A 27,301-nucleotide genomic window follows, 5' to 3' on the forward strand; every position below is an offset into this window, starting at 1 on the left:
CCAGTTCATTGTGTTAATCACAGACTCCAGCTTGGTGTTTTAGATTCAGTGAAAGAGTTAAGCTACCTTGCAGAATTTGAAAGACTTACTTAAATTATACTTCTTTTATCCAAAAAGAAGAGAGCTTAAGGAAGTGTGTGAAACTTCACAAGTGGCAAGGTATGGTGACATGAAGTCAGTTAGATGGGTTTAAGAGCTTTAACTGCACTAAAAAACAATCTTGTTCAATAACTCTTCACTTGAAACACCTGAGCAGTAGATATACAGATGAAGCTGCAAAGGCAAAGAAATTTCTCCAGACAATGAAGTCTGTTGGTTTGTACAATTCCTGTATGCAATGCAAGACTTACTGACCCCAGCTACATGCTTGTCTTTAAAATTTGAATAGCACAGTTACCTCTTGTCTGATATTTTGGTGGATCTAGATCTCCTCGAAGAAACATTGCTTGATCTGGCAGAGAATGGTGGAGTAAGCATGAACTCTTAATGCAAGTTTCAACAAGGAAACTAAGATATACACTGATGCTAATGGCAACTTGTGGCAGAGAGGGCTGCAGTGGTGACGTCAGACCAGGGAAATGACACCAGACACAGGTTCTACGGGTGAAACTGAAGCACTATGGCTGCACTTGGTACGTTTTGTTAAATGAAAGATTTATACAAAATGAAAAACACTATCACAACAAAGCGGCTCGTTGGTCAAACGAGTAACTTGCTTTGCTTCCGGATAGCATTCGCTCTCGCTCCTAACTCCCCTGCGCTGAGCCCGGAGTGGGTCTTTTATAGTCGTGGCTGGAGCCTTAATGACCTTTTAAAATGACCTTATTAATGCTCCAGCCACATTCACACAAGCTTGATCGGGATGGGGATTTAACCTCATCCCCGCCAGCTACACTTTATGAAACTGGCTTTTCGCCGGTCTCAAATAATAAATAATAATGTCGGACATCTTTCGCCCGTTCGCACACAAACACATATAGTGTAATAATGGTATTAATACAATACAAATACAAATGAAGTACATACATAAATTAATATGCACAAGGGGTGGGCACCCCATCACCCAACTCCCATTAAATTAGGAGGAACTTTTTCCACAGAAATTCTCAACAGTGATCTTCAGAAACTTGTGATGTGTACAGTAGCATTCCTCACTGAAAGATTTGACGTTTTGATAATCCTCCAGTTTCATATTTTCATGTTTTTAACTTAAACATGTGGTCATATGCTGTAGAATCTCTGAGGCAGTATGGAAATGATGATACAATCACTTTAAAGATGTTTTGCCTGTTGGAGTTAATTATAGGTCAGTTCAAGGAGAGTGAAAGCTCATAAAAAACACGTAAAAGATCATAGATTCTCCAGCTCAGTAGATATTTACAGTGGATTGCTGAAAGAGAATCCTGACATGTCAAGTTTACTAGAGTGGGCTGAGATTCTTCTTACTGTTAGCCCAAGTACAGCAGAGTGTGAACTGGCTTTTCAAGGCTTGAACCTCATAATTACAAGTTTGAGAGTCAGCTTCACAGAAGAAAGAAAGGGTTGCATTCTTAAACTCTATTGTGATGGCTCAAGTATTGACTTTAAACCAGATCATTATATTGAGCATTGGAACTTCTTGGCCAAAGGAACTAGACACCTACAAGGACACACTGCACCCACCCAAACCAAGTCTGTCTCATACTGACTTTGTTTCTGATGATAGTATTTCCAGTGATGATGAATTGAAATTATTTGAATAGAAAGACACCTCTATAACAATGTCTTACTTTTTAATTTTACTGTTCAACTTGCAAAGCAAACATTATTTATTTTTCTTTTTTCCTAACATGTCTACAAAAAAATTAAAGTACTGGAGATTTTGTACTTCATTTAAAAATGAAAAAGCACTAGTAATCCTTTTAAAGACTTTTCTTGAAAGTTGAATTTGTATTTTTGAAAAGAAAAATTGGATATAGCTGTGATATGGACAGATCTGAAACAGACCAAGCTATGCACAGGCCGTTTAATCCAGGCTTAACGTTTTATTTTCACTTGGTTTATAATTTAAGGTACATTGTTTATTTCTTTTATTTATTTTGCAAAAACTAAAAACAGATTTCTAATGTTTCATATGTACTTTCATGTAGCCACAGGGCAAAAACAGTTTTATGATTGTTGTCAAGTTTAAATTACAAATATTTGAGTGCTGAATGTTGAAGAAAAAAACAAAAAACAAACATAGACAAACATTTTTCTGAACCTTTTACCACTTTATATTTCTATCTGTCTACATGACACTTTTAATAGAAATGTTTATCCATTGAAAAATGTGGGCTACCAATATTTGTGGTGGGCTACCATAGTTTCCGTTGGTAGCCCATCGGACTAGCACACATAGTAGTTATTTGTCTACCCCTGAGTAAAAATAGTATTGCTCTATTCACAGAGACCATTGTGCAAATATATCGCGTGCAACCATGGAAAGGTTTAACAGCACTATCTGACTTTATAATTGTAGTATTTTGTGGGGTCACCTTTAGAACGGAATACACTAGAAAGCCATCAATGCAGTCCTTCTTTAATAATGTAGAATGCCTTCATTGGTCCTGTTTGACTTGACTGTTGAGTTTAGTACTCGTCTTTGGTAATGAGTTTCTTAGTTTGGGCCGTTCTGGCAGCAATGGTTCCATGTCCTTACTTCTCTCTTCCACGCGTAGTGCTTTGTAGGTCTGGTTGCCTCGCTGGTCTCCTATTGCTCTTCCTACTAACTGACAATCGCACCTCATTCAAAGTTAGAACGTTCTGTCTTTCAGTGGTGTGATGGTGTCACTGTGTGACCTGGACTGAACCAATTGATCAAAGAAAGGGGATTGTACATACAGCTCTGGAAAAAATTAAGAGACCACTGCAAAATTATCAGTTTCTCTGGTTTTACTATTTATAGGTATGTGTTTGGGTAAAATGAACATTTTTGTTTTATTCTATAAACTACTGACAACATTTCTCCCAAATTCCAAATAAAAATATTGTCATTTTAGAGCATTTATTTGCAGAAAATGACAACTGGTCAAAATAACAAAAAAGATGCAGTGTTGTCAGACCTCGAATAATGCAAAGAAAATAAGTTCATATTCATTTTTAAACAACACAATACTAATGTTTTAACTTAGGAAGAGTTCAGAAATCAATATTTGGTGGAATAACCCTGATGTTCAAGCACAGCTTTCATGCGTCTTGGCATGCTCTCCACCAGTCTTTCACATTGATGTTGGGTGACTTTATGCCACTCCTGGCGCAAAAATTCAAGCAGCTCGGCTTTGTTTGATGGCTTGTGACCGTCCATCTTCCCCTTGATCACATTCCAGAGGTATTCAATGGGGTTCAGGTCTGTAGATTGGGCTGGCCATGACAGGGTCTTGATCTGGTGGTCCTCCATCCACACCTTGATTGACCTGGCTGTGTGGCATGGAGCATTGTCCTGCTGGAAAAACCAATCCTCAGAGATGGGGAACATTGTCAGAGCAGAAGGAAGCAAGTTTTCTTCCAGGACAACCTTGTACTTGGCTTGATTCATGCGCCCTTCACAAAGACAAATCTGCCCGATTCCAGCCTTGCTGAAGTACCCCCAGATGAGTCCAGTTTTCAGCTTTGCCCAACACCTTGTTGTCTAATGGTTAGACAGAGACTTGGAGAGGCCTACAAGCCACAGTGTCTCGCACCCACTGTGAAATGTGGTGGAGGATCGGTGATGATCTGGGGGTGCTTCAGCAAGGCTGGAATCCCGGCTCGAGTCGAAACTGTACTTATTTTCGGTTCAAGTCCCCCCAAACAGGACCTGGAAGAAAAACTTGCTCTCCTTCTGAGAAGGACATACTGTTACAAGGGGAGACTGATGGATACTACCTAACCAAAAAAAAACTGGTGTTATTTTGACCAGTTGTCATTTTCTGCAAATAAATGCTCTAAATGACAATATGTTTATTTGGAATTTGGGAGAAATGTTGTCAGTAGTTTATAGAATAAAACAAAAATGTTAATTTTACCCAAACACATACCTATAAATAGTAAAACCAGAGAAACTGATAATTTTGCAGTGGTCTCTTAATTTTTTCCAGAGCTGTATATATTAATGGTATAGTGAATGTTTCATAATGGTCAGGTATTTGAGCAGTATGTTGTAGTTGTGTTATACAGAGGAGGGCTGCATATCTTAAAAATGATTAAATAAAGCCATCTTCATACAAAGTGACTTTCTATAATAGAGTACATGACACCATGATCTGTAATTTACAGAAACACTTGGGAATTGGGGAAGGTTGGTATTACTTTAGAGATCAGTTTGTCAACTTGGAAAAGGTCTCACATCTGCTTGGTTTTGTGCAGAAACAAATCTGACTTAAAAAAAAAAAATTGGAATTGAGCTAAGCCCTCCAAACATTCTGGCAATAAACTTTACAGCCTTTACTCTGCAACATTTCTCTTGTGGGTTTCACATAGTAATCCACCATCTGACTTCCTCCCTGGATACGGATTAATCTCAGCTTCTTAACAAATTTATTACCAATAGGCCATCAGAGCTCTGTCTTCCTAGCTTCTTAAACTGTGCCTAGACACCATGAATGTGTTTGATGCATGCTAATGCTTGATTATATAGATGTAGTTCAGGAACACTGTGGCTCCAACTTTCTCTCTCCTTCACAAATCTTGGCATTTTTTGGATTGGATTGGTTCATCTCAAGCGTATAAAGATTATGCATTACTGACATAATTAAAACATTTTATTTTATTTTATTTTATTTTTTTTTTTATTATAATAATTTTTATTTTTTTATAAAACTCAAGCTACAGAAACAGCAAACAGGATTGTTTTTTTTTCAGCAGCTAATTTAGGAGGAATGGTATTTAATTACATTCTGTCAAAAGCAATGCCTAATCTATTTCAGTTAGAGACTCATTTGCTTTGTAAATAGCACTCATGTTTTTAAAGGAATTAATTTTTTTGCTTTATCATTTGACTGAATCCCTACCAGTCATCCTACTTGCGGCCCTAATTGACAACAAAAGATCCATTTTAATATCTGAAAGGGGGTCATTTTAATTTTATATACAGAGTGACTTCAAAACCGTGTTATGCAGGTAGGGAGTTAGCTTTTCACAGGATGAGTATTTATTATCTACTGTGTTGCAAACCTCACATATACTGATCTTCAATAACATAATCTGTTTTTAGGAGTGATTTGTGCTTTTAAGACCTTTCAGCCTTGCTCAAGTGGGTGAAATGTAGTAGAATTGCACATTGTCTGGTACATTCCTGAATCAGGCCCATGCAATTCTGTATTAATTGTCAAATGTAGAATTGGGTAGTTTCAGCATAGTGTTTAGTATGCATGAGGGCACATCCCAGAATCGTCTAAATAATCACATATATCCAGAGTAATTGTCTTCACTCACCATTGCACTTAATGCTCTACTGTTTTCCTCAGGCTTGTTAAAACCTTGCAACAAATCTTTTAACAAAAAGAAATCTGTTCACACAAGAGTAAAGGACAGAAATGTGGGGATGATGCTTACCACGTGTCAAAAAGCAAAGGAAACACAGAAAATTCATGGAAAATAGTAAAAAATTCAGAGTCTCAGTTCAAACGTAAAAAATGAAAAATGCAGCTTAGGTGATAGTATTAATTTAACATGACACTGTATTAATGGCCGATTCACTTGTACTGAACTCACTTAAGTGGAATGGAGTTTCTTAATTTGACTGATAAGATGTGAAGGCTATTAGATGTAATGTCTTCCTCCATTTGACATTTAAACACACACAGCAGACTGGATATAGCCATCTATGTGCTAACTATACTTTACACCTACACCTCACGATCAGAATGGCACAATTAAGAGATCTGGCTTCATTGCCACTGAACTGTGAAATACCATTTCTGAATATGGTTAGTAAAGGTGGCCATTCAATCTTCGTTGGAGCATTATGATTATATGTGTCTTTTTTACTTGTGCTTGCAGTAAATGAACCATGTTTGATCGTATTAGTAATCTACACAATGTCCCCAATCTGTTCAGCAAAGTACCAGTACTCCTGAAATAAATAGTGCAGTGAATGTGAAGATACTGTTTTGAGAATAAGCTTAGAACCAGACTGGACTGACCTTTTCTTAAGAAGAAATAAATAAATAAAGAAATTAATAAGAATAATTTAGGTCATAGTTCTATTTATTTGAACTCTAAACTAAAATTATGCGCAGCTGTATTATTGCTTATTGGTTAAAGAGACCACAACTTGGTTTGCTATTGAAATAGAGCAGGGACACTGAAGTTTAGAATGCATACGTCAGGCACATCAAGTTTGTTCATCAGTGTCCGTAGACTGTTAATGACTCTTCAAGGGCATTGTACGTCTTGGTAAATGATGAGAAAAAACGTGTGCTCATTCATACACTTGACATCGATTGATTTATTAATGCCAATAATTAAAGTGATTAGTATTATAGTGATTGAGCAGCTACAAAAGTCACAGAATTGATTTAAATATTTTGTATTCTGTATGACCTTTTAAACCAGATTGGTAACTATATATATATATATATATATATATATATATATATATATATATATATATATATATATATATATATATATATACACACACACACACACACACACACACACACACACACACACTGTGAGAACGACCCCCTAAGAAGTGTTTTCTGACCAATAATAATTTTAACAACACATCCCCTCATAAATCAACACTTACTTTATTTATAATGTTAATACTTAGCAATGCACCATTTTTTCAATACAAATGCATTATATACAAGGTTTACTGTTGATGTTCATGATTTGATTTCAGAGATGTGCAATGCACATAATCACATTTTTTCCCATAATAGGGTATGGCAATTTCTGAATTTGTATGCTAAAAAAATATGGCGCTTTAAATCTTATGACAGCGGATGTGTTCAAAGTGGTTATTTCATTAAAAAAAAAAAAAAAAAAAAAAAAAAAAAAAAACCTTGTTATCCAGCTATTAATATACTGAAAATATGGCATTGTGTTTTAGTTTCTTTTCCTAGAGTTTTTTTATAAAATGTTTTTTCTTTTTGTTTTTCTTTTAGGATCAAAGCCGTTCAAGTGCAAACTCTGCAAATTTGCTACAGCCCAGTTGGGGGATGCCCGTAACCATGTTAAGAGACACCTTGGAATGAGGGAATACAAGTGCCATGTCTGTGGGTAGGTACACTGACTTTATCCCAGTACATGACAAGAAATGGAACTAATAAGGTAGAGATTGTTCAGATCTGCCTCTCAGAATCCAAGAGCTCAAACTATACTTGCTTATTTCTGTTCTATTGTTATGGTAAATTTTTTAAACACAGTTATGACATTCCTCACCCACTCCTAATTCTGCACTAAAGATGAGCAATTTTACATGCTCCTAGGTCAATCTGAACCTGTAATCTGTAAATTGACTAAATTATAGGATGATCATTCATGTTGCCATGGAGAACTATACATTTCACATAAAGACATCAAACATATATAATTTAGCCTTTACCCAAATTGCATTTTATAAACTGTTTACACTTGTACTGTTAAGATTAGGTGATGACATCTGTATGCAAGGCACAGTGGGATGTAAACATCATCCAGAAATATATAATTGAAGTGTTTGTCAGTGGAAGTGATGTTGGCACTACACATATTGTAAAAAAAAAAAAAAAAAAAAAAAATCTGCAAAATGTATTTTCAGTACTGTCTGGATGTCAATACAGGTTTATAATATTAGTGTTGTCTGTGAAACAAATTATATTACAAGGGATCTGTAACAATTATTAGTGTTTTGTATAAATTATTTATGAAAATAATTAATGCATCACCAAGACAATACTGGCCTAGTGTAACATTCAATAAAACGGTAAATAATACCTACAAAATACAAAGCAAAATATTGACCAACGCTAAAAAGGGCTGTAAATATTGAGTCACAAAATGTAAAATTTTGCACATGTCTGCACAATCTATTGATGACCGGGTTTCAGTCTAATCTCTTGTCCAGGTAGGTACTGAATATTGATAGTTGGACAAGGCAGTTTAAGTAACAGTATGTGGTGAAACATTGTGGAATCACATGGGTTTTAATGATGAGCATGTTAAATTAGTTCATAAAAACTGCGTTGACAATGTCAATTCATTATCATCGATGGCTCAATAATGTACAGAATGCTCAGCGGACCTATTACTTCCTCAACATAAGCAGTTTATGCTGCATTTCTTCATTAAGTTTAATTACCATAAATATTACCTGCTTAAAATATACTTTGAAGGGTGAACTGATCTTTCAGCAACATTAACTTATCAATGTTTGTCACAAATACTATGTCTTTTTACATGCAATTTTTAGAGCAGTTTACGAGAATGCTGTCTGCCATTTTTTATGTTTGTAGTGAATTACTCTTTCTAGATAAAGCAATTTACTATGGCTTGAAAAAAACCGACAACGAACATAAACAGATCATTTTTACAGTGTTTATTGTCTGGCACACTGTATAAAGAAGTGCATCAAGTTGTGTTTATAATTGTCCCACCCAGTGCGAATTAGCTACACATTGCTGCAGGCAAACTTATATTTTCAAGATAATTGTAGCTTTTTAAACAGAGACTTTGGCAATTTGTTATATTTGCCAGGAGGTCAGACGTTAACCTTCAATCAATGCATTTCTAATGTTTGACACATTTTCAATTTAGAACAGGGGTTTCTAATAGTATGGCATTTTACACATAAAAAAAAAAAAAAAAAAAAACACACCTTGTGATGTATAACAGTCCTCTGTAATGTGCTTATTCATTTACCAGTTACTTCAAAGCAGGTACGACAGAGCAGATGATGTCGGCATAACTAGACTCTTAGTTGTACCTATATGAAAATGTTTAATTTTGTAAACAGGATTACTTTCAGCCTCTTTTTTCATGCAAAGATGCAAAGGGGCGGCATGCATAATGGCTAAAAGTCTGCTAAGAAAAGAGTAGAACCAGATGGAAATAACAAAAAAAGTAAAAACAAATAAACAAACAACAAAAAATAAAAAAACTTATTGGAAAGCAGTGCATAATAAACACTATTGAAAGGGAGAAAGTTAAAACTTAAACATTGTGCTGAATGGGCCTGGTATAGTCCCTAAGGTTTTAAAATCAATTTCCAACCTGTTTAAAGCCTCTGTACAATTTTCATTGCTTTCCTTATCATTGTTCAATTTAACTTTTTTTCATGGCCTGATTCATTTTTTTATTAAAGGAAATATATTATATTTTTTTATATTATGGTCTGTACCTGTTAGCTTCCATCATGATTATTATTATTTTTTTGCTGAAGACAGAGAGTCCTTTTTCAGTTTGAACTTCAGTTAAAGAATGTAAACTGAGCGCTTTCTTTAACCTGGTATGGTACCAGATATACAGTGCTCCCTCATTATAACGTGGGACTCGGGGACACACAATATGAGTGTTATAAATGGGGGAGGGGAGTCGGGGCTCCGTGGGACACAACAACACACATCTGACTAAAATACAAAATAAAATAACTCCATCTATATAATGCACGTCTAGTGAAGCAAAAATGAAGCTTTTAAATGAATTAACCATGCATACAGCACCATGTAATCAACACTGAATTTTTTACAAAAAAAAAAAAAAAAAAAGGCAACATTCCCATGCATCATTGTAGTTAGCAGTTTTTAAACTATAATTTATGTGGCTAAACGGCGGTTGGGAGTTCAGTTCCAAGCGACAGACAAGCAAACCAAGTGCAAGAAGGAGAGCGGTCCAGGAGAGGGGAAAAGGGAATGGGCTCGCCCCAGGTTCGGCTGCTGGTGTGGGGCTGAAGCGTCTCGTCTCCCGGAGAAAGCTGCAGCTCCTGTCACAGCAAAAAAATAAATACATTAGGAAAGATAACCATGTCATAGGCCTAATATTTATTTAGTTATAAAACATACTGAATAAAATGTTTGTGTTATAAAGTGCCAGCGCATCTTTTCTTCAGTTCAGATACTGTATCAAAAGGGAGAGACAAATGGAAGTTGGACTTGGAAGTTGTTTAGTTTGAACACCACCGGTACTGTATTTACTGTAGAAATAGTGCATGAATCACTTGGGGGTCATGCTGTAGGGGCGTTATATACGAGACACGTTATAATTGAGAGCCTTATGGCGATCGAGCACTGTGATAAAAAAAATTAAAACACAGAGCCAATGAGAGCAAATTTCTTGATTTATTATTTTTTTGTCAGCTACAAGCACTTTTAATGTTTAGAAATAAAATACTGACAAGTGATTCATTTTTGCATTTAATGACATTGTTTTTTACATTTATACAGTGTGATTTCCACATTGAAGCATTAACTGAAAACTTTATCAAATAATACGTTTTTGATTATGCTGTATAATTTAGCTCAAGATGAAGAACTATGGAGTTAACTGAATTAAACCATCTTTGTACTGATCCCATATTATTTACCCACCCAGTATATTGTGATATATTATAATCTTCAATAGCAGGAAGTTCAAACTCCTGTAAAACTATTTTTATTTTTACTAATAGTTGTTGCATATAAGGAGGGATCCCTATGTGGATGATTATAATGTCACTTTCTGATCTTTGCAGACTGAATAATTGTAAATCATTGCTTCATAATGTGTCAAAGAATGTCTGTAGTAGGCAATTAAATGACAGAATATAATAGACCAAATTATTGCCTGTCAGGTTTTCAACAACACAGTTAGTATTTGAGTTACACTTAATCATTACGTGCATTAGCAACTTCACTGGAATCCAGCTTCAGGCTGAGCATGAAATACATTGAATTATTTAAACCTCTAATGATAGAAGCCATTTATTTGTAGGGAAGTGTACGACATGCAGAGTTTTATAAAGCACATAACACTTCAGAGATCAATTTATCCAAATCAAAGTCTTAAAGCAAATAAATTAAATAAAGTGGCAAAAATTAGCAATGTTCATAAAGCTAGAAAATATTTAGAAACGCAAGTGTTACATGATTCCAGACAGCAGGGATTGATATTAAATGTGTACTTTTTAACCAGCAAGGATATTGTGGAGGCTTTTTGCATAATTCATTTAAGAACCCTAAGTCCTGTAAATATTTAAAATGAGAGAGAATTCCTATTAAACACAATTAGGCTCACATTTTTTTTTTTTTATAGCATCATAACCCTGTTTTATATGTGGATATCATATATTTTTGTGGGGTAGCCTATATCACAAGGGAGTTTTTAAAGTACACATGTGCTATAGGCATTAAGAAATAATGAATGCCATTCTAGTGTGGTGTAATTTGTATTCAATAAACTGATACTGCGTTTATGAAAGTGTCTTTTGCGATTGGAGAAGCTTTGTATTGATCTGTAATGTATTGTCTTGCTTGCTTTACTACAACTACACCACAATTCTAAAAAGAAATGTAGTTCTAACATTTGAGAGATGCTTTGACGGTCTTTCCTGTTAACACACTGTAGTACTGCTGAGTCCTGCTGTAGCCTTTACAAAAAAGCTTGATGAGTCTAGTTCTGGTGTTGATAAACAAAACTTACAATGGCCTGTATTGTAACACATTCCATTCTATGATAATAGAAGGGACTATTAAATCAGTCAAATAATTTGTTTTATTCTTTTACTTGTACTGGCAGGAAGTAGAGATGTTGCTGTTGGTACATTTTTATGAGCGTTTAAACCGGATCTACAGACACACACACTCTTTATATTACATTCTGACAGCCCTGGTTAATATTTTATTTTGTAAGCAAAGGAACCCTAACTAAGCAAATGACGTTTTAACACAAAGACTTAACTACAAAGTAAAACAAAAAAAAAAAAGCAAAAACAAAAAAACCACGCCCACACCAAAGTATATATTAAAATTAGGGCTGTCACTCAATTTAAATTTTTGAATGGTTAATTTATGGGCAGTAGTTGATTAACTGGTAGTTACATCCTTGCACATTTTTAATAGTGGCTGTCATGCATAGTAATACTAAAAATCAATAGAATCTGAAAAAAAATAAGCCCAATGGATTTTTTTTGTCTTTTTAAAAGAATTTGTATTGTTATTATTATCTTAGTAAATGTTTCTCTTTTGTATTTATATTGCGCTATTGAGATGTACCTGTGCTGGCCTTGTGGGAACAAAGTGAAAAAACTCAACTAAACTTAAGCTTTTAAAACATTATATTATATACAAAGAACAAAACCTATAATAATAAACACAGTTTATATATGTTACTAAATAAATGTCAGTCGCCACCTACAGCGTTCTGGCTTTGCCTCGTTTCTTTGTTTAGAGGTGCCGTTTTATTAAATATATAACAAACGTCAGAAAAAATGCTTGTCATTAACTCTCTTTCCACGTGGTCTGGATACCACAGCACGTCCACTACAGCATGAACACAAAGAGTGCGCCACTGAAGCGCGAGATCGGCCGGGAGTAAAACCCGCCCCACTGTCAATCTTTCTGTTGCACCAGTTAGGAAAACTACTTGGAGGCAACTGCCAAACCCCTTCCTTTTTATAATATCTGCCCTATACTGGTACCACAGCAGGCGGATAGATGCCGGACTGCTGTATATGATGATAAAACATTTAAAACATTTAGAATTCCCATCCCTAGCAAGAGCAACGTCCTCTATCATTTTTAGAATGCCAGCCTCCACATGTAACAGCCGTGTAGTGCGCTTATGATTAGGGTTGTTTTTAAAGATTTATTTATGGGGCTCAGAATTTTTCCTTGAACAGTAGGCATATTTAAAGCTATAGTAACAATTTTAAGAAAGCAGGTTAATTACCAGTTAGTGCTTGGCACAGAAAAGACACTAAAATGTGCCTTAACTTGAATTATTACTTGTATTTAGTAATTTTGTCTGGGAGTGTAATAGGAACTTCCATCTAGCTTTAAATGCATTGAATGCTATATAAGCTTATAGATACAGATTTTGCGAATTATTTCTAATGGTTGGTGCAGATAAAAAGCACTTTTTTCCTCAGTGCCTGTAAGCTTGTAAAGTGAACTTCTAACTTCTAACTTCTAAGCTGATTTCTAACAAAATGCTGTGCAGTCCCTGAGCAGTCACTGGAAATCTTCCACAGAATCAGTATGTTAAAATTAAACAAACTGCAAGTTTATTTAGTCATTACCAGTGATTTTTACCCAATTTGGAATCGCCAGTTGTGTTATTATTAATCCCAGTTCACCGCTGCAACCATCTGGTGACTCAGGAACCCCCGGTCACAGTCGGCAATGACATCGCCTGGATTTGAACCTTCAATCTCCAGGCTATAGGGTGCAAATGTTGAAAACTACCATTGATGGCCCTCTTAGAAACACAGTTACCAAATGGTCAACCTTTTATTCCTATATGTTCTATATGTGTCCAGTTAGCAGTGGCTCACTTTCAGGGAACCATTAGTGAACAGACACGTAAAGACATGTGGCTGTTAAATTAAAGACTCTCTTTCATTTACTTGTATTGAGAAAAACTAAATTATTTCTGGAGTTTTGTGGCTGTTAAGGGCAAGTGACTGTTAAGTTGACTGTTTTATATTTCTACTTCTCTAGACCTTCTAAATTTTTTATACCTGAATGTATTTATTTAAATTTTAGACAAGTTGGTAAAACATTGCTGGATTACAGTTCATTTTAACCATGAACCAATAATTAGCTTGAACCTCAGCATTATGAGAGTTGAAGTGAATGAAAATCCAACTGTGTAATGCCTAGTTTAAAAGCAGCTTTCTAAATGTTAGTTGAATGACTTGGATGGAAGAACATACAGGAGGTATTCAATTTTTTCAACTGCTTCAGTAGGGGAAACCCCTGGTTGGTGTGGTGAGGACCACAAATTCCACAAATATAAAATGGGCTGCTAAAAGAGGCATCTTGTTTAGTTGATAATCACAGGACAAGTTGAAGTCCAGAAAGCATGAAGTTTTTTACTCTGAAAAAAACATGGATAGTAGCTATATTTACACTTTGGCCCATGCAAAAAAAAAAAAAAAATATATATATATATATCCCCTTTACTGTCAATCCAGATTAGCTTGAGCAAAAAACGTCATAAACTCAACATGCTGTCCTGTTTTCAACACCCAGCGGACACTGATGCGAAAGACTTTTATTAGTCAACAAAAAAATGTAAACCGGTCCTAGAAAACCAAATTTGATATGACTCTAGTCAAATCTTATCTAAATCTTACTGGTAACGAAAAAAGATGGTTTTGAGTTAAACCAGGCACTGTGTGTAGTGGAATAAGCTCCCTAAAAGCCTGCTGCTGTGGTAGCTACTCTCTCTCCTTGGGTTTCTTACTGCTAGCAACATTGCTATAGGGGCGGGCCTTTCTACAGATGCTATGATTAGACTGAGAAGCAAGGGATTGGAGGTAAAGAGACCACCACAGCCGCGACCAGTACCCCACTGTACTGCTGCCAGCTGACGCTGCAACTGCTCCCCTTGCTGCCTATTTCGCTCCCCCTGGTGAATCGAATCTGGCGGTACTGGCGCTGTCGCACCTTTGCCTGCAGCTACACCCACTGCTTCATCGGCTCTTTGTGCCAGAATCTGGACCGACCTGAAAAAATGAACAATCATGGACTATGTGAAAAATGGTTGTGTTTTAAACCTGTGCCTGTGCCAGGTTTATACTTAAATTACATTTTCCAGGTGTGTGTCAAGCTTAGACACCAGGTATTTCTTCTGGGTTTCTGTACTCTGATCTTGGTTCGATTTTATTTTATTTCTGAGGCGTGTGTACATTTTCTTGTTGACTAGTAAAAGGTTTAGAGTATCAATGTCGGCTGGGTGTTGAGAACATGTTAAGTTTGTGAGTGTGATTTGTTGGCTCGTTCATCTTCAGTTTGAATGTAATGCTTTCAAACCGTACATTTTTCTTTTTTTTTTTTTTTTTTTTAAGATTTTTAAATACAATATGGACACATTAATGTAGCAGTCAGTTATTCTTTTTTTTTATTTTTTTTTTTAAAGCAATTTTAGATATGAAAAAAGTGGACCAGAAGTTCATTTCTGCTTCAGTAACTCAGATGCTGATAACTCATGATGTGGGCTTGTCTCACTGCATCAATTATAGACAATTGCCTGACACTCCAATAGCTCAAAACCTTTTATGGCAATTTCTGTGTCCCCTGAGGACAGCAAGTAAAAGAGGGTCCACTTAAACTTACGTGCTGATAAAATAGTTTCTGTTACAATAAGAGATTGTACATAAAAGAAGACTATTAACAAGTATGTGACACCCAAGGGTGGCAGTTTTGGTCTGAAATGTGCAATTAATTCTAATTTAAGACATTTTTTGCAGATTTATCCCTCTTCTCGGTAGCATTTAAATCTGTTTTAGGATATGCTATGATAGCAGCAAACCAACATGCTATCCTGTTTTTGCTGAAGTAAGAAAGATTCAACTTGAGACTTGATGAATTTAATCATAGTACAATTTAAGTGACTCTTGGTCACAGCTTGTAGGAGATCTAGGTTTGAAAGTAACCATTACTGCATGGGTATTTAACTCCTAAAGACACGGAGAACTGAATAATTTATATCAAAGCTGCTCAATGTGCCTGTGACACAGTCATGGCCCGTCCCCGTGGACAAACATTTACTGCGCTCATAGACCTCCGTGCCATTTTTCCTTTCAAGACTGACCTGAAACAGGACAGCCTAGTTCAGATAAGTGCTTGTTACTTTTTTCTGCCTTGTATTCCAATTTATTGTGTTTTACACAAAATATATGTGATATTGAGAATAACGTTTGTGCACTACAGCCTGTTTGATGTGTCCCACAGTGGCCTTGTGCCCGTGTGAAGTCAGCGGTTTGAGTCGCTCATTCCCAGGGATCAAGCAACATAATTCGGCTAAAATTATGAGACAGTTTCTATATGTTAAGTAATTATTATTAGTGTATTTTGTTGAGAAAAAAAAAAATCTCAAAAATGTCTATTTCCACATCCCGATAAAACCAGCTCAGAGGAAGTACCTGCGGTTCTCCTTTCAGGAAACAGCGTACGGGTTCCGTGTCTTGCCATTTAGCATCTCTCTAGCTCCCTGTGCCTTCTCAAACTGTATGGAAGCTGTCCTGGCCCCACTAAGACTCAAAGACATCAGACTACTCAATTATCTGGACAACCGGATCATTTGTGCCCAGTCTCAAGCACAGGCAGATGCTCACATGGAACTTGTCACCAGCCACCTTCAACGGTTGGGCCTTACGATGATGATTAACAGCCTCCTATCTAGGAGTGTGCTTGGACTCCAGGTCCATACTGTCCACTCTGTCGGACGGCAGAGTGCAGAGATTAGCCGGCTGTTTAGAGCTGTATCAGCTCAACAGAGCTCATGGTAGTGAAGGCCAGCTGTGGAAACTGCTGATGCACAGTGACCTGCTAAGTCAGGCACGGGGTACCTTATGGCATCCCGACCCATCAAACCTACAGCTCTGGATCTGGCCCCTGAATGGTTGCATTTGAGCCATCTGGATCTGTACAATAGGGTTATTGACACTCTACAAAATGCTGGAGCAGCGTCCACATGTTCACAGTACGGGTACAAGTGGGATGTCTTTCAGACGTGGTGTATGCCTCGTGGTTTCGACCCCACGACTCATGTTATACTGCAATTTTTACAGGACCTGATTGATGAAGGGAATCTCCCTCCAAAAAATACTGTCTTTTATAAAAATAATAGATATAAGAAGTAATAGATATAAAATAAACTAACATTCATTTCAGCCTCATCTGAAAAATATTCTATACAAAGAATACTTTACTGTTCCTGTAGTCCTCCAGCAAACTCTAGATTTCACATGGAACTTAAGAGCCTAAGAACTGTTGTCATAAATAATCAGATAGCTCACTGATTGTAATTGCAGGGGAGCAGTATGGTGGATGTAATGAATAAGATTGGAGGTTTGAACGTAAAACTTCCTCAAGGAAACCTTGTTTTTTCTTTATTTGTGTATTTACTCTCAGTTTAAACGATAATTATTTTGTTCTTTTTAAGCTAATAGTAAAAAGTGTAAATATGTATTTACCATTTACCTTTAACATTGACCAATGGTCATTGTGACAAGGAGGATCCTGTCGCTGGTTCTTGCTCGGATGTGTGCAGCTGGGATGCGCAACCGGAGACATGTTGCTAAGCAACCAATTGAGCAGGTACACAGAGGGGCACTTGCTTACACCGAGGAGGAGAGTGTCTGCTTCACAGGATAACTACTATGGAACCCTTCAACTGCAAGACGGTTCCTGTGAAGCCAGGACCGCCACAACGACCCAGAGTTGCAGCAGTAGGTTAATTTAGGGGATGTTGATCCCAGCCAGTATAGAGAGGGTTTTGTAGTGTAGAAGGTTCCTGGAGCAATGTAAGTAAAAGATTTTTTTTATTTTTTGGCAATTGGAAATACCCATGAAGTGTCCACCGCTGGGATGAAGCCCGAGTGAAGGCTACAAGACCTCAGATGGAATTTTGAGCAAACCGCATTATACACAGAATAATGAGGAAAACTTTTGTATTCATTAGCAACAAAAACTAGTGCTGCATAAAATCATGAACAAATTGAACAGAAAAACTGTAAACTGTAATTTTTTTTTAACGTATCCATTTTATAATTGCAATGGAACCCTCAAAAGAGGGCTTTTCGTATGGCAAGGCCCTTCACGTTATGTTACATGCCTGCTCTCGCCTTCGCTTTGTGATATTTAACAACACGAGGTGGGCCTTACCAGATGATAAAACCCTCTTCTTCTGGTTCTATTGCTTAATTTCATTAAAATGAGTTTAGTTGAAGAGACTGGTGATTTTTAAACTTGTTAGCTTGTGATTTAAAAATAGTGTAGTGTTGGGTGTAAAGATGCAAACAAAATACAATGCAAGTAGGTGATAGAAATCTTTCTTATTACATGTGGTCCTATAATGTGTCATGTATGCTAGCATTCTGAGAATTAAATATTTAAGCAAAGGGTAAGAGATGGCAAGTGTAACACACTGTAGGTGAGAAATACACACAAGGATCACACAAAGAGGGTGTGGGGCTGACAAAAGACATGTACATTAAATTAAGTGCAACTGTACAACAATTAAAACACAAGTGGAAAAATAATTTCAATTAAAAAGAGGAAATTGTTAAATGTCCCACAGCGAATGCTGGCAGTATAGTACACATACACATATGCATGCACGCACACAAACAGACACACTGAATTTATGAACTGTTAACATAACTTTCAAGAAGTATTTAATCGAAGAGCTTAGTTTGATTCGGAATTTTTTTTTTCTTCTCCAAAAAAAAAAAAAGGACAGGAAGTACCGTGCTGGAGCTAGTTCAAAATATGTAATTTATTTATTCGAATTAATAAACGATAAATGCATTTTTTTTTAATGTGAAATGTTAATGAGAAAGACTTTCCAATAAACTCACATACAGATTGAACACAATTTACTAACATCCCAGCAAGTCATGCACATCAGCAAAAATCGAGGACACTATCAAAAGTAATGGAATCCGTGACACCCGCAAACACCGTGACTAAATCCCAGCCCTAGTTATATCATCTACAGTGTCACTGCAGAAACTTGGAGAACAACAAAGAAGGCCTTCAAAAATGAGTTACAATATTTATCTTTCTTATATGGCCCTTCAATTTAAGATCAGTAATTGGAAAGGATTACTAACTGCAGTACACTTTAACGATAGGCATTTGCTAACTCTCAGTTTTAAAACTTAGCTATGGTTCACAAACATAACACAGTGGAATGATCACAGCATCCTGTAGTAATTGTAGGACAGTATTGCACGTCTGAAAACTTTAACAATAAAGCCAAAACTAAAATGATTTAAATTTAAAACCGATTAATAGACTCGCAAGCACTTGCAAAATCAGGTTTTTTTTTTAGTTTTTTTTTTTTTTTTATACGGTGCAGAACTCATTTATTTTAAAAATATTGTTTAGGGACTTTGCGATACCTGCACGGGGGGTGTCTTAATAGTCGTATCTACGATGTATTGACAGTAACAATGCAAAGCAATTTTGCACCATTTTCTTATAGATTTTCTAACAAGTCTGGCATAAACAATTTTGGCTGCTACTTAATTAACCCCTTGTAAAAAAAGTAATAACACAAAAGTGCTTAACCTAAAAAAGAACCGTCCTACAGGTACCACAGTAGCAGATGCTGTTTACACTGCCTCTGAGTTTCTGATTGCATCATAAATTCCACATTTCCTAAATGTCCGGTCTGCTTTTAATTTATTCAAGCAAATTGGCTTCATCACTCAATGCCATTCTAGTATTCACTTTGACATCCAACACATTCTGTCCCTTGTCCAGCACTTCTGCTTCATACCCCCATGTCTGTCAGAGGGCAGGATCGCACACTGTATGCCACACTCTGATAGGTGGGAGTATTATTGGCGATCCAATCCAAACCACCAATAAAGCCAAAATAAATTCCACTCCAAAATGTCCTGTTTTACAGTATGTCAAAGAAACTATTAAAGGAAGGTTGGTGTGTTTCTTATGTAGTTAACATTAGGGTGTCCGGGCTTGTTAATTCCTGCGAACCGGACACAGATATCAGTTCCCGGACTAGTCTACATGTATGGATAAAAGCTACCAACTTTCCGAAACCTAAATCTACAAATAATACTGTACAGGTTATAATACTGTACTCTAATACTGTACAGGTTATAATACTGTACTCTAATACTGTACAGGTTATAATACTGTACTCTAATACTGTACAGGTTATAATACTGTACTCTAATACTGTACAGGTTACCCAGTGTTCTTTCAATGAAAACTCCTCCTCAACTCCATTTAATAATATTAAATGTCTACAGTGGTAGCTGGCTGCCAGGAAACCGAATGCGGAAAGGCATATTTTTAAAAAATTTTTGGAAAGTTCTAACAAGTGGAGCTGTGCTGTCTATCGCCATATGTTTAACATGTAATTAATGGATTAATTTCTTTCCATTTTAGGCGCAACTTTAAAAATCTGTTTTGGTGTCATTGTGGTAAAAATAAGGAAATAAGGGGATAATGGCAATTGAAGCATATTCAAGTTAGTTACAGTAATTCTTTTTAAAACCTGAAAGAAAACCACTTGTTAGTATCATAACCATTTCTGACCTTAAACTATCTTGCATATTTCTTTACAGGTTAGGCAAGGCTTTCTACTTTTTTTTTTTCTGGACTCTTCTGAGATGGCACTATTACGCTTAGTAGAAATCCATATGCTTGAAAGGGTTGTGTTCGTTGTTTGTTTGTTGTTTATTTGTTGTTTCATTTCCCCTGATGCAACAACCATGCAAATCATGATATTGTTTAGATCTATTGCAGGCGTCTCCAGGTGCTGTAGCTGAAAGGGCATTGCAGACATAATTGTCGTGAGTAATATATATATATATATGTGTGTGTGTGTGTGTGTGTGTGTGTGTGTGTGTATGTATATATATATATATATATATATATATATATATATATATATATATATATATATATATATATATATATATATTGCATAGAGGTAATCCTTTCTTGTGTGACTGGTTACTTTTGCCCACTGCGTTAAACACAACTGCAGCAAAAACAAAAGCTGTGACTTAATCAGCATTGTTTTGAATCAGTCCAAAGTAATGTTAATGTTTCAGTAAGCACAATTATTCCTAACGAGCCCTTTAAGTCTTCCTGAATTATTTTAGTCTTGATAGATTTGAGAGTGATAATTGTATGCAAGTTATGATTAAAAACCAGTTACTGTCAGCCTCAAAGAACAAATTAAAAATACCCTGTTTGGAAAAATGACAGTTTTAAAAATAGATGAAATTACATGTTAGGGATGAAGAACGATGAAATTTATTGAGCTGAAATGTTTTGTGGGAGATTTAGGAATCTTACACTTAGGGGAAGAAGTTAATGACTGATTAACAACAGCAATTAAAAGATGAGGAAAAGGTATATAATTAAAATTGCACTACTTGCTTTGTCAAGTACATGTGTCATCTATTGTGTACTTGTTAAAAGCTTAAGAAAAAGAAACCAGCATTTAATTTCAGACCCCGTTTTGAAGAAGAGACTGATAATTTGCCTGTAGATACAGGCTTGAAGGCTGTAACTCATGTTTAAGTGAGGCTGTGTCATTAGAACTTCACAGCCATGTATTTTCTGTTGACAGTCATCGACAGAGAATATTTGGCAGTCAGAAGTAATTTAACTTAATTAATGGGATGCATATTTGATGGAGCAATAAAATATTCAGCCTCAGCAAAGTGGAAAAAAGGAAAGATTTAGTGGGAGTAAAAGGTTGAAGAATGTAATTTGTGCATTCATTCTGCTGCTCCGAATTATGAATTGTCTTATGGTGATATAAAGCTGAGCTGATCCTTAGATGGAAATGTTCTGTCCCTCAACAAAGAAAGCAATCAAGATGACAGCTCATGATTTAATTGATGCTAGAGAGAACTCGCTCTAACAAATAGGTACATTATGGTATTTTGAAAACTTCTATAGACTAGTTACTTGTTAGAATCTTAAATATTCATGGTAGTTTTAATGGTACACTGATGCTGTGGCTGTATTATGTGCAACTCAATGAAAGCTGTCACAGAGCCCTTAATCTCTCCTGGCACATTTTAATTGACTTCCTGTAGGTATAGATTATTTCATGGTAAGTTTGCTGGGGAAATCTGATATTGGGAAGAATGGCATCTGGTTTCAACTCGATGCAGTCGAACTCGAATGCTTTCATATGCACTTGCTGATGGCAAGAGTTATTAAACATAAAAAAGCAATCATTCATCACGATCATCATAATTGAAAGGATGTTCTAATAGTTTCAACTCATGACTTCAACTAGATTGACTTAGGACTGTTTGTGCATACGAAAATGTCCAATGTTGCGAGGCACATTATTTCTTGCAACATCTAGTTAAGTCCAGAATTATTAAGTTATTCATATACTCCTGTGATGTCTGCTATTGTAGTGAACACAGTTTTGACATTCGAAAAATGTTTGGATTTCTCCATTGTTAAATGATTTTATTAAATGTGTGTTTTTATTGTAGTTGGCAGCGTCCCATTATTCTCACAAAGTATTTAATGACAACTATTCAAGCGTCAGTAATCTTCTTTTGAAGTGTGATATGTGGTACACTGCTCTGTGTAAGTGTTAAAGGTCATCACAAAACAGTGGGTTATGGCATATTAAATTTAAACTACGCTAGGAGATTCCTGGAAATGTAGTTCCATCTGTACAATATCAGCCTTAAACAACATAATATAAATGTTTACAGATTTGCAATTTGAAATAAATGAAACTATTCAGTTTCCATGGCACAGTTTGGTTTTCAGAAACTACTGTACTGTAAAATTGATGATGCTCCAAAGCACTTTTTTTAATATATATTTTAACAGTGATGAAATTATATTATATGAATAATGCTTCCCATGTCCTTGGATGCTGTCGCACCATCCCTGTGTTTTATTTTCCCAAAGGAAGAGTAAAATCCAAGGCTTATGGCAGCTGTAGTTCCATTCTGTATTTAGCTTGTGTGGGTTAGAATACACTTTGCAGTAACTCACAAGACACAAAGTCAAATACATTTTCCAAAATAGGGAAAATTCAGAGATAGTTAGTCTTTTATTTCAAGTTCAGTAAGAAGCTTGAGATTTATCAGCCACTTTGAATTGGAGAAAGTAAAAAAAAAAAAACTATCAAACACTAATATACAATATATTTGTTTATTTATAGTACAAGTTAATATTTATAGCAACACAGAGGCAGAAGTAAAGCAACACAAAATATAAGAAAATATTTCAGTGGAGCAGTCAGAAGAACAGTATCTGACTGATACATTGGTTTCTTGAAACTGAAGGTCTATGAAAACCATCTATGGGGAAGTAGTTCAGCTTGAACTCGACTTTGACCTTTACAATTTGCAAAAAATAGTGTGTTCTGTTTTTTTCTGTTTTATACTTATGTAAACCATTTCTATTGACACAGTATTTGTTATTTATCTTAATGAGGATATATATATATATATATATATATATATATATATATATATATATATATATATATATATATATCAATCAATCTACAGTTTGTAAAATGTTTAAATTTGGGGGCTTCAAATTCGACTTCAGCTTACAGTTCATAAAAAACAGTAATCAACATCATAGATGGAAATTCAGCTAAAAGTCCATACAAATCTATAATGTTTGCAAGTTTACTTTTCACATAAGGCAGTGGTGATGTCAACGAGAGGCGAGCACCACCCCTAAATGTGTCTGCTTCCCTTAAGATTTCTACTAAACTACATCTCCCAGAATACCATATCTTCAGATACTAGGCAACTGTACATGAGAAAAATTAATCTGCCAAAAGTCATTGTCCGTTGACGTTCATTTGGTTGAAGCGTGAGCATGTGAGCCAAAAGGAATGAAAATGGACCATATAGAAGGCCATTTGGGTCAAAAACGCGTTTAGTACACATTTCAAATATTTAGTACATGTATTGATTTAGACCAATCACAATACATAAAATAGTATGTGTATTAAATAAATGTAAATGACATACGCATTTTCTATGTAGGGGTCCAGTAATTATACCTTGCCATGCCAATGTAGTCAATCAATCAATCTTTATTTTATACAGCGCCTTTCATAGTGGACCACCACCACAAAGCGCTTTACAAGATGCAGTAACATCAAGAAAATCCATAATACTTTAAATACAGAGAAATGCATAGTACATGCTATACAGCTAGTGTTCAGCTGAAGAAAACTGGCAGACATCCAGGCCTCGATGTCTTGAATACAAGCAGAGAGCCGGACCATGGCAGAGAGGCTTTCAGGGTTGAGTTTTAAGTGGAGCTGGGTGTCATCGGCATGGGAAACATTTGGCTGAGTTGGCGGATGAGGTGACCCAAGGGAAGCTTGTAGAAATTGAGGAGAAGAGGCCCAACAAAAGATACTTGGGGGACACCACAAGTGACCGGTTTGCAACAACGCTGCGTCCAGCATAGAAAACAGACTGCATGCTTCCGGATGGGTAGGGGGGCATCCAGGAGAGACAGGTTCCAGAGATTCCAGCATACTTCTGAAGGCAGTCAGGAAGAATGCCATGCTCTATGGTGTCAAAAGCCACTGTTAGGTCAAGGAGGACAAGCACAGAGGGAGCATCAGCACTGAGCAGGAAATCCATTCACAATCCGGGGCAGAGCAGTTTCAGTATTGTGATGCGGTCGGAAACCAGTCTGTAGAGATTCAAGCAGATTGTTATCCATGAGATGTTTCATCAGCCGACTGGCTACAGCCCTTACGAGAGTTTTGGGGAGGGAAATTAGATAAGTCAGCCGGGTGAAGGGATGATTTTTTGAGTACTGGCGTAACTCAGGCAAGCTTAAGGGCAGCAGGGACCGAGCCAGAGTCCATGGACAGGTTGAGTGTGCCTAATGGAGGGAGCAAGATCAGAAGCACAGAGACAGACAAGGTTAGTCGGCCAGAGGTCCAGGGGACATGTGGCAGTAGTTGATTTCAACAGTAAGCCGGAAACATCAGCAATGGAGAGAAGGAGGAGAGGGCAGGAGGGTCAACCGGAAGAGCATCAAGATGGTGAAGTAGTACACTTGGTTTGTGGTGGGCGAGTGTAGAATAGAGTTTTGATTTTGTTCCAAAAGAAAGAGAAGAAATCATGACAGGTAAGAGAAGAGGATGAACGGGAGATGGATCTATTGGTGGCTGGATGTGGTCAATGGTCTTAAAGAGAACACTGGGTTTACCGTGTCCCATAGTTATGATTTCAGAGAAGTGTTTCACCCTGGCCGCGGCAAGCACACACCTGTAGCTTGCGAGATGGTCGGTTCAGATCTCTCTGTGAACTGTTAGTCCAGACAACCTCCACTTGTGCTCAAGCTTGCAGCAGGCAGACTTAAGCAATTGAAGTTTGCTTGTAATGACTTTGTATTCACAACGTAATTACAAGAGTAGTCAACCACCTTCAGGATAACATCTATTCAGATATGAAACACATTTTTGCAAAAGATTTACTTCTGTGGTGTAAATGTAGATTAGCTGTTACCAGGTGTCCCAGGAAAACTGGGATTGACAGTTTTCAGCCCTGATTTTTATTATTGTTTATAATTTAGTTTTTCCTTGTTATTGTACTTACATTTTTTTCATACTTTGTAAGCTATAGCAATGAGTTGTTGTAATCTGCAATGATTACACCCGATGTTTCAGTTTGTATTAACAAGGTACCCAGCTTTATTATTGTTGTTGTTGTTATTATTATACCGCCATGAATTGGTCGGAAATGACAAATGTAAGGGAATTTTTTAATTTGATTATTTATTTCATGTACTATTTTCGTTAAATTCATTGGCTCTTAATAATTTTCGGTGAGCTGATTGGCCAAATTAGATACTGAAATTGAAGGAGGAATCTATGAAAAAGACCTAGGAGTTTTTGTTGACTCAGAAATGTCTTCATCTAGACAATGTGGGGAAGCTATAAAAAAAAGGCCAACAAGATGCTCAGATATACAGTGAAAAGTGTTGAATTTAAATCAAGAGAAGTGATGTTAGAACTATACAATGCATTAGTAAGACCTCATCTTGAATATTGTGTTCAGTTCTGGTCACCTCACTACAAAAAGGATATTGCTGCTCTAGAAAGAGTGCAAAGAAGAGCAACCAGAATTATTCCTGGTTTAAAAGGCATGTCATGTGCAGACAGGCTAAAAGAATTGAATCTATTCAGTCTTGAACAAAGAAGACTACGTGGCGACCTGATTCAAGCATTCAGAATTCTAAAAGGTATTGACAATGTCGACCCAAGGGACTTTTTTGACCTGAAAAAAGAAACAAGGACCAGGGGTCACAAATGGAGATTAGACAAAGGGGCATTCAGAACAGAAAATAGGAGACACTTTTTTACACAGAGAATTGTGAGAGTCTGGAACCAACTCCCCAGTAATGTTGTTGAAGCTGACACCCTGGGATCCTTCAAGAAGCTGCTTGATGAGATTCTGGGATCAATAAGCTACTAACAACCAAACAAGCAAGATGGGCCGAATGGCCTCCTCGTTTGTAAACTTTCTTATGTTCTTCTTATGTTCTTAAATATTTGAAACATGTACTAAATAATGCGTTTTGGTTTAAAACAATTAATTGGTTTTAATGGTGCATGTTCCCTTCACATAAGTGTGCATAATCTGGGGACCAGGAGCCAAATTCTTCTTTAACTTTATGTAAAACTCATTCACGATTAATCAAGGTACCTGAAGTAAAAGGCATAAGGGGAAAGCTTAGAGTTTGTTTAAGGGTTATTTGCACCTTGCCATGGAACTCTAGGCAAGGTATCCCATCTGGATAGTTTAAGTGCCTGCTTTAGCTGTAAAAGCAAAGCTTTAATGTGCTAGCAGGACCTTTCCTTCTGCTATTCTCTCACGTATGTAACCCAAGAGATTATGTTGCTGAAAAAATTGGTCAAGGCTTCTTTAGATTCTAATTATGAGTAAGAATTTACATTTGATTTGGCTTTTTGCTTTTCATGATAAAGAAGACAATCTGAATATCTTTTAAATAATGGCTGATTTGAAGGTTTTTGTTGGTAAAAAGGAAGATCTTTATTTAAAACAGAAAAAAATAACAACATGTCTGGTATTAAACATCTAATTATTTTTTAATTAGGAAATATGTTGCAATTCCAGTTTCATGTTTTTAACACATCTACCAGTAGATGGCGACTGTTAACTGTTAAATAGTAAAGTGGGGAATTTTGCTGTAATGTTCTGATTAGAATTTCTGCTATTTTTCTTGTTCTTTAGTTTTATCAGCAATGCCATCTTAAAATTTGAACACAGTTATGAAAAATTCTTAGTGTAGCACTGTATCAAAAAATATGTACAATACAAAACTCTTTTCAGTCATTTTCAAATATAAAAAGCTCTCTCACTTTTAACAATGTTCCATTAAACATCTTGTTTTACAGTATTTGACATACATTTAGTCCCTTCAGATTTGTAGACTTGTGTAACCTTTTTTCAGTACTGGAAACAGTAATAATAATAATAATAATAATAATAATAATAATAATAATAATAATACCTTCATTGCTCATTTCTTGTAAAGTTGTCGACATTTCTGAATTTTGTTTATTGCGGTTTTCTTTTGAAACCTCTCCAATCACATGAAAATAATTTGTTATTTTCATCATCTTGTAGCGC

The 27,301-nt window shown here is 36.1% G+C and overlaps 1 protein-coding gene across 1 annotated transcript in view; it reads left to right on the forward strand.

Annotated features, from left to right (window-relative positions):
- Window positions 1-27,301, forward strand: part of LOC121313320 (zinc finger protein 407-like) — a 259,938-nt gene that overhangs the window by 24,041 nt on the left and 208,596 nt on the right. Inside the window, exon 3 of the mRNA XM_041245722.1 lies at window positions 7,116-7,230. Within this exon, the coding sequence (XP_041101656.1) occupies window positions 7,116-7,230 (115 nt within the window). The remainder of the gene's footprint in view (window positions 1-7,115; window positions 7,231-27,301) is intronic.

This window comes from Polyodon spathula, chromosome 3 (assembly GCF_017654505.1).
Source record: "Polyodon spathula isolate WHYD16114869_AA chromosome 3, ASM1765450v1, whole genome shotgun sequence".
Lineage (NCBI taxonomy): Eukaryota > Metazoa > Chordata > Actinopteri > Acipenseriformes > Polyodontidae > Polyodon > Polyodon spathula.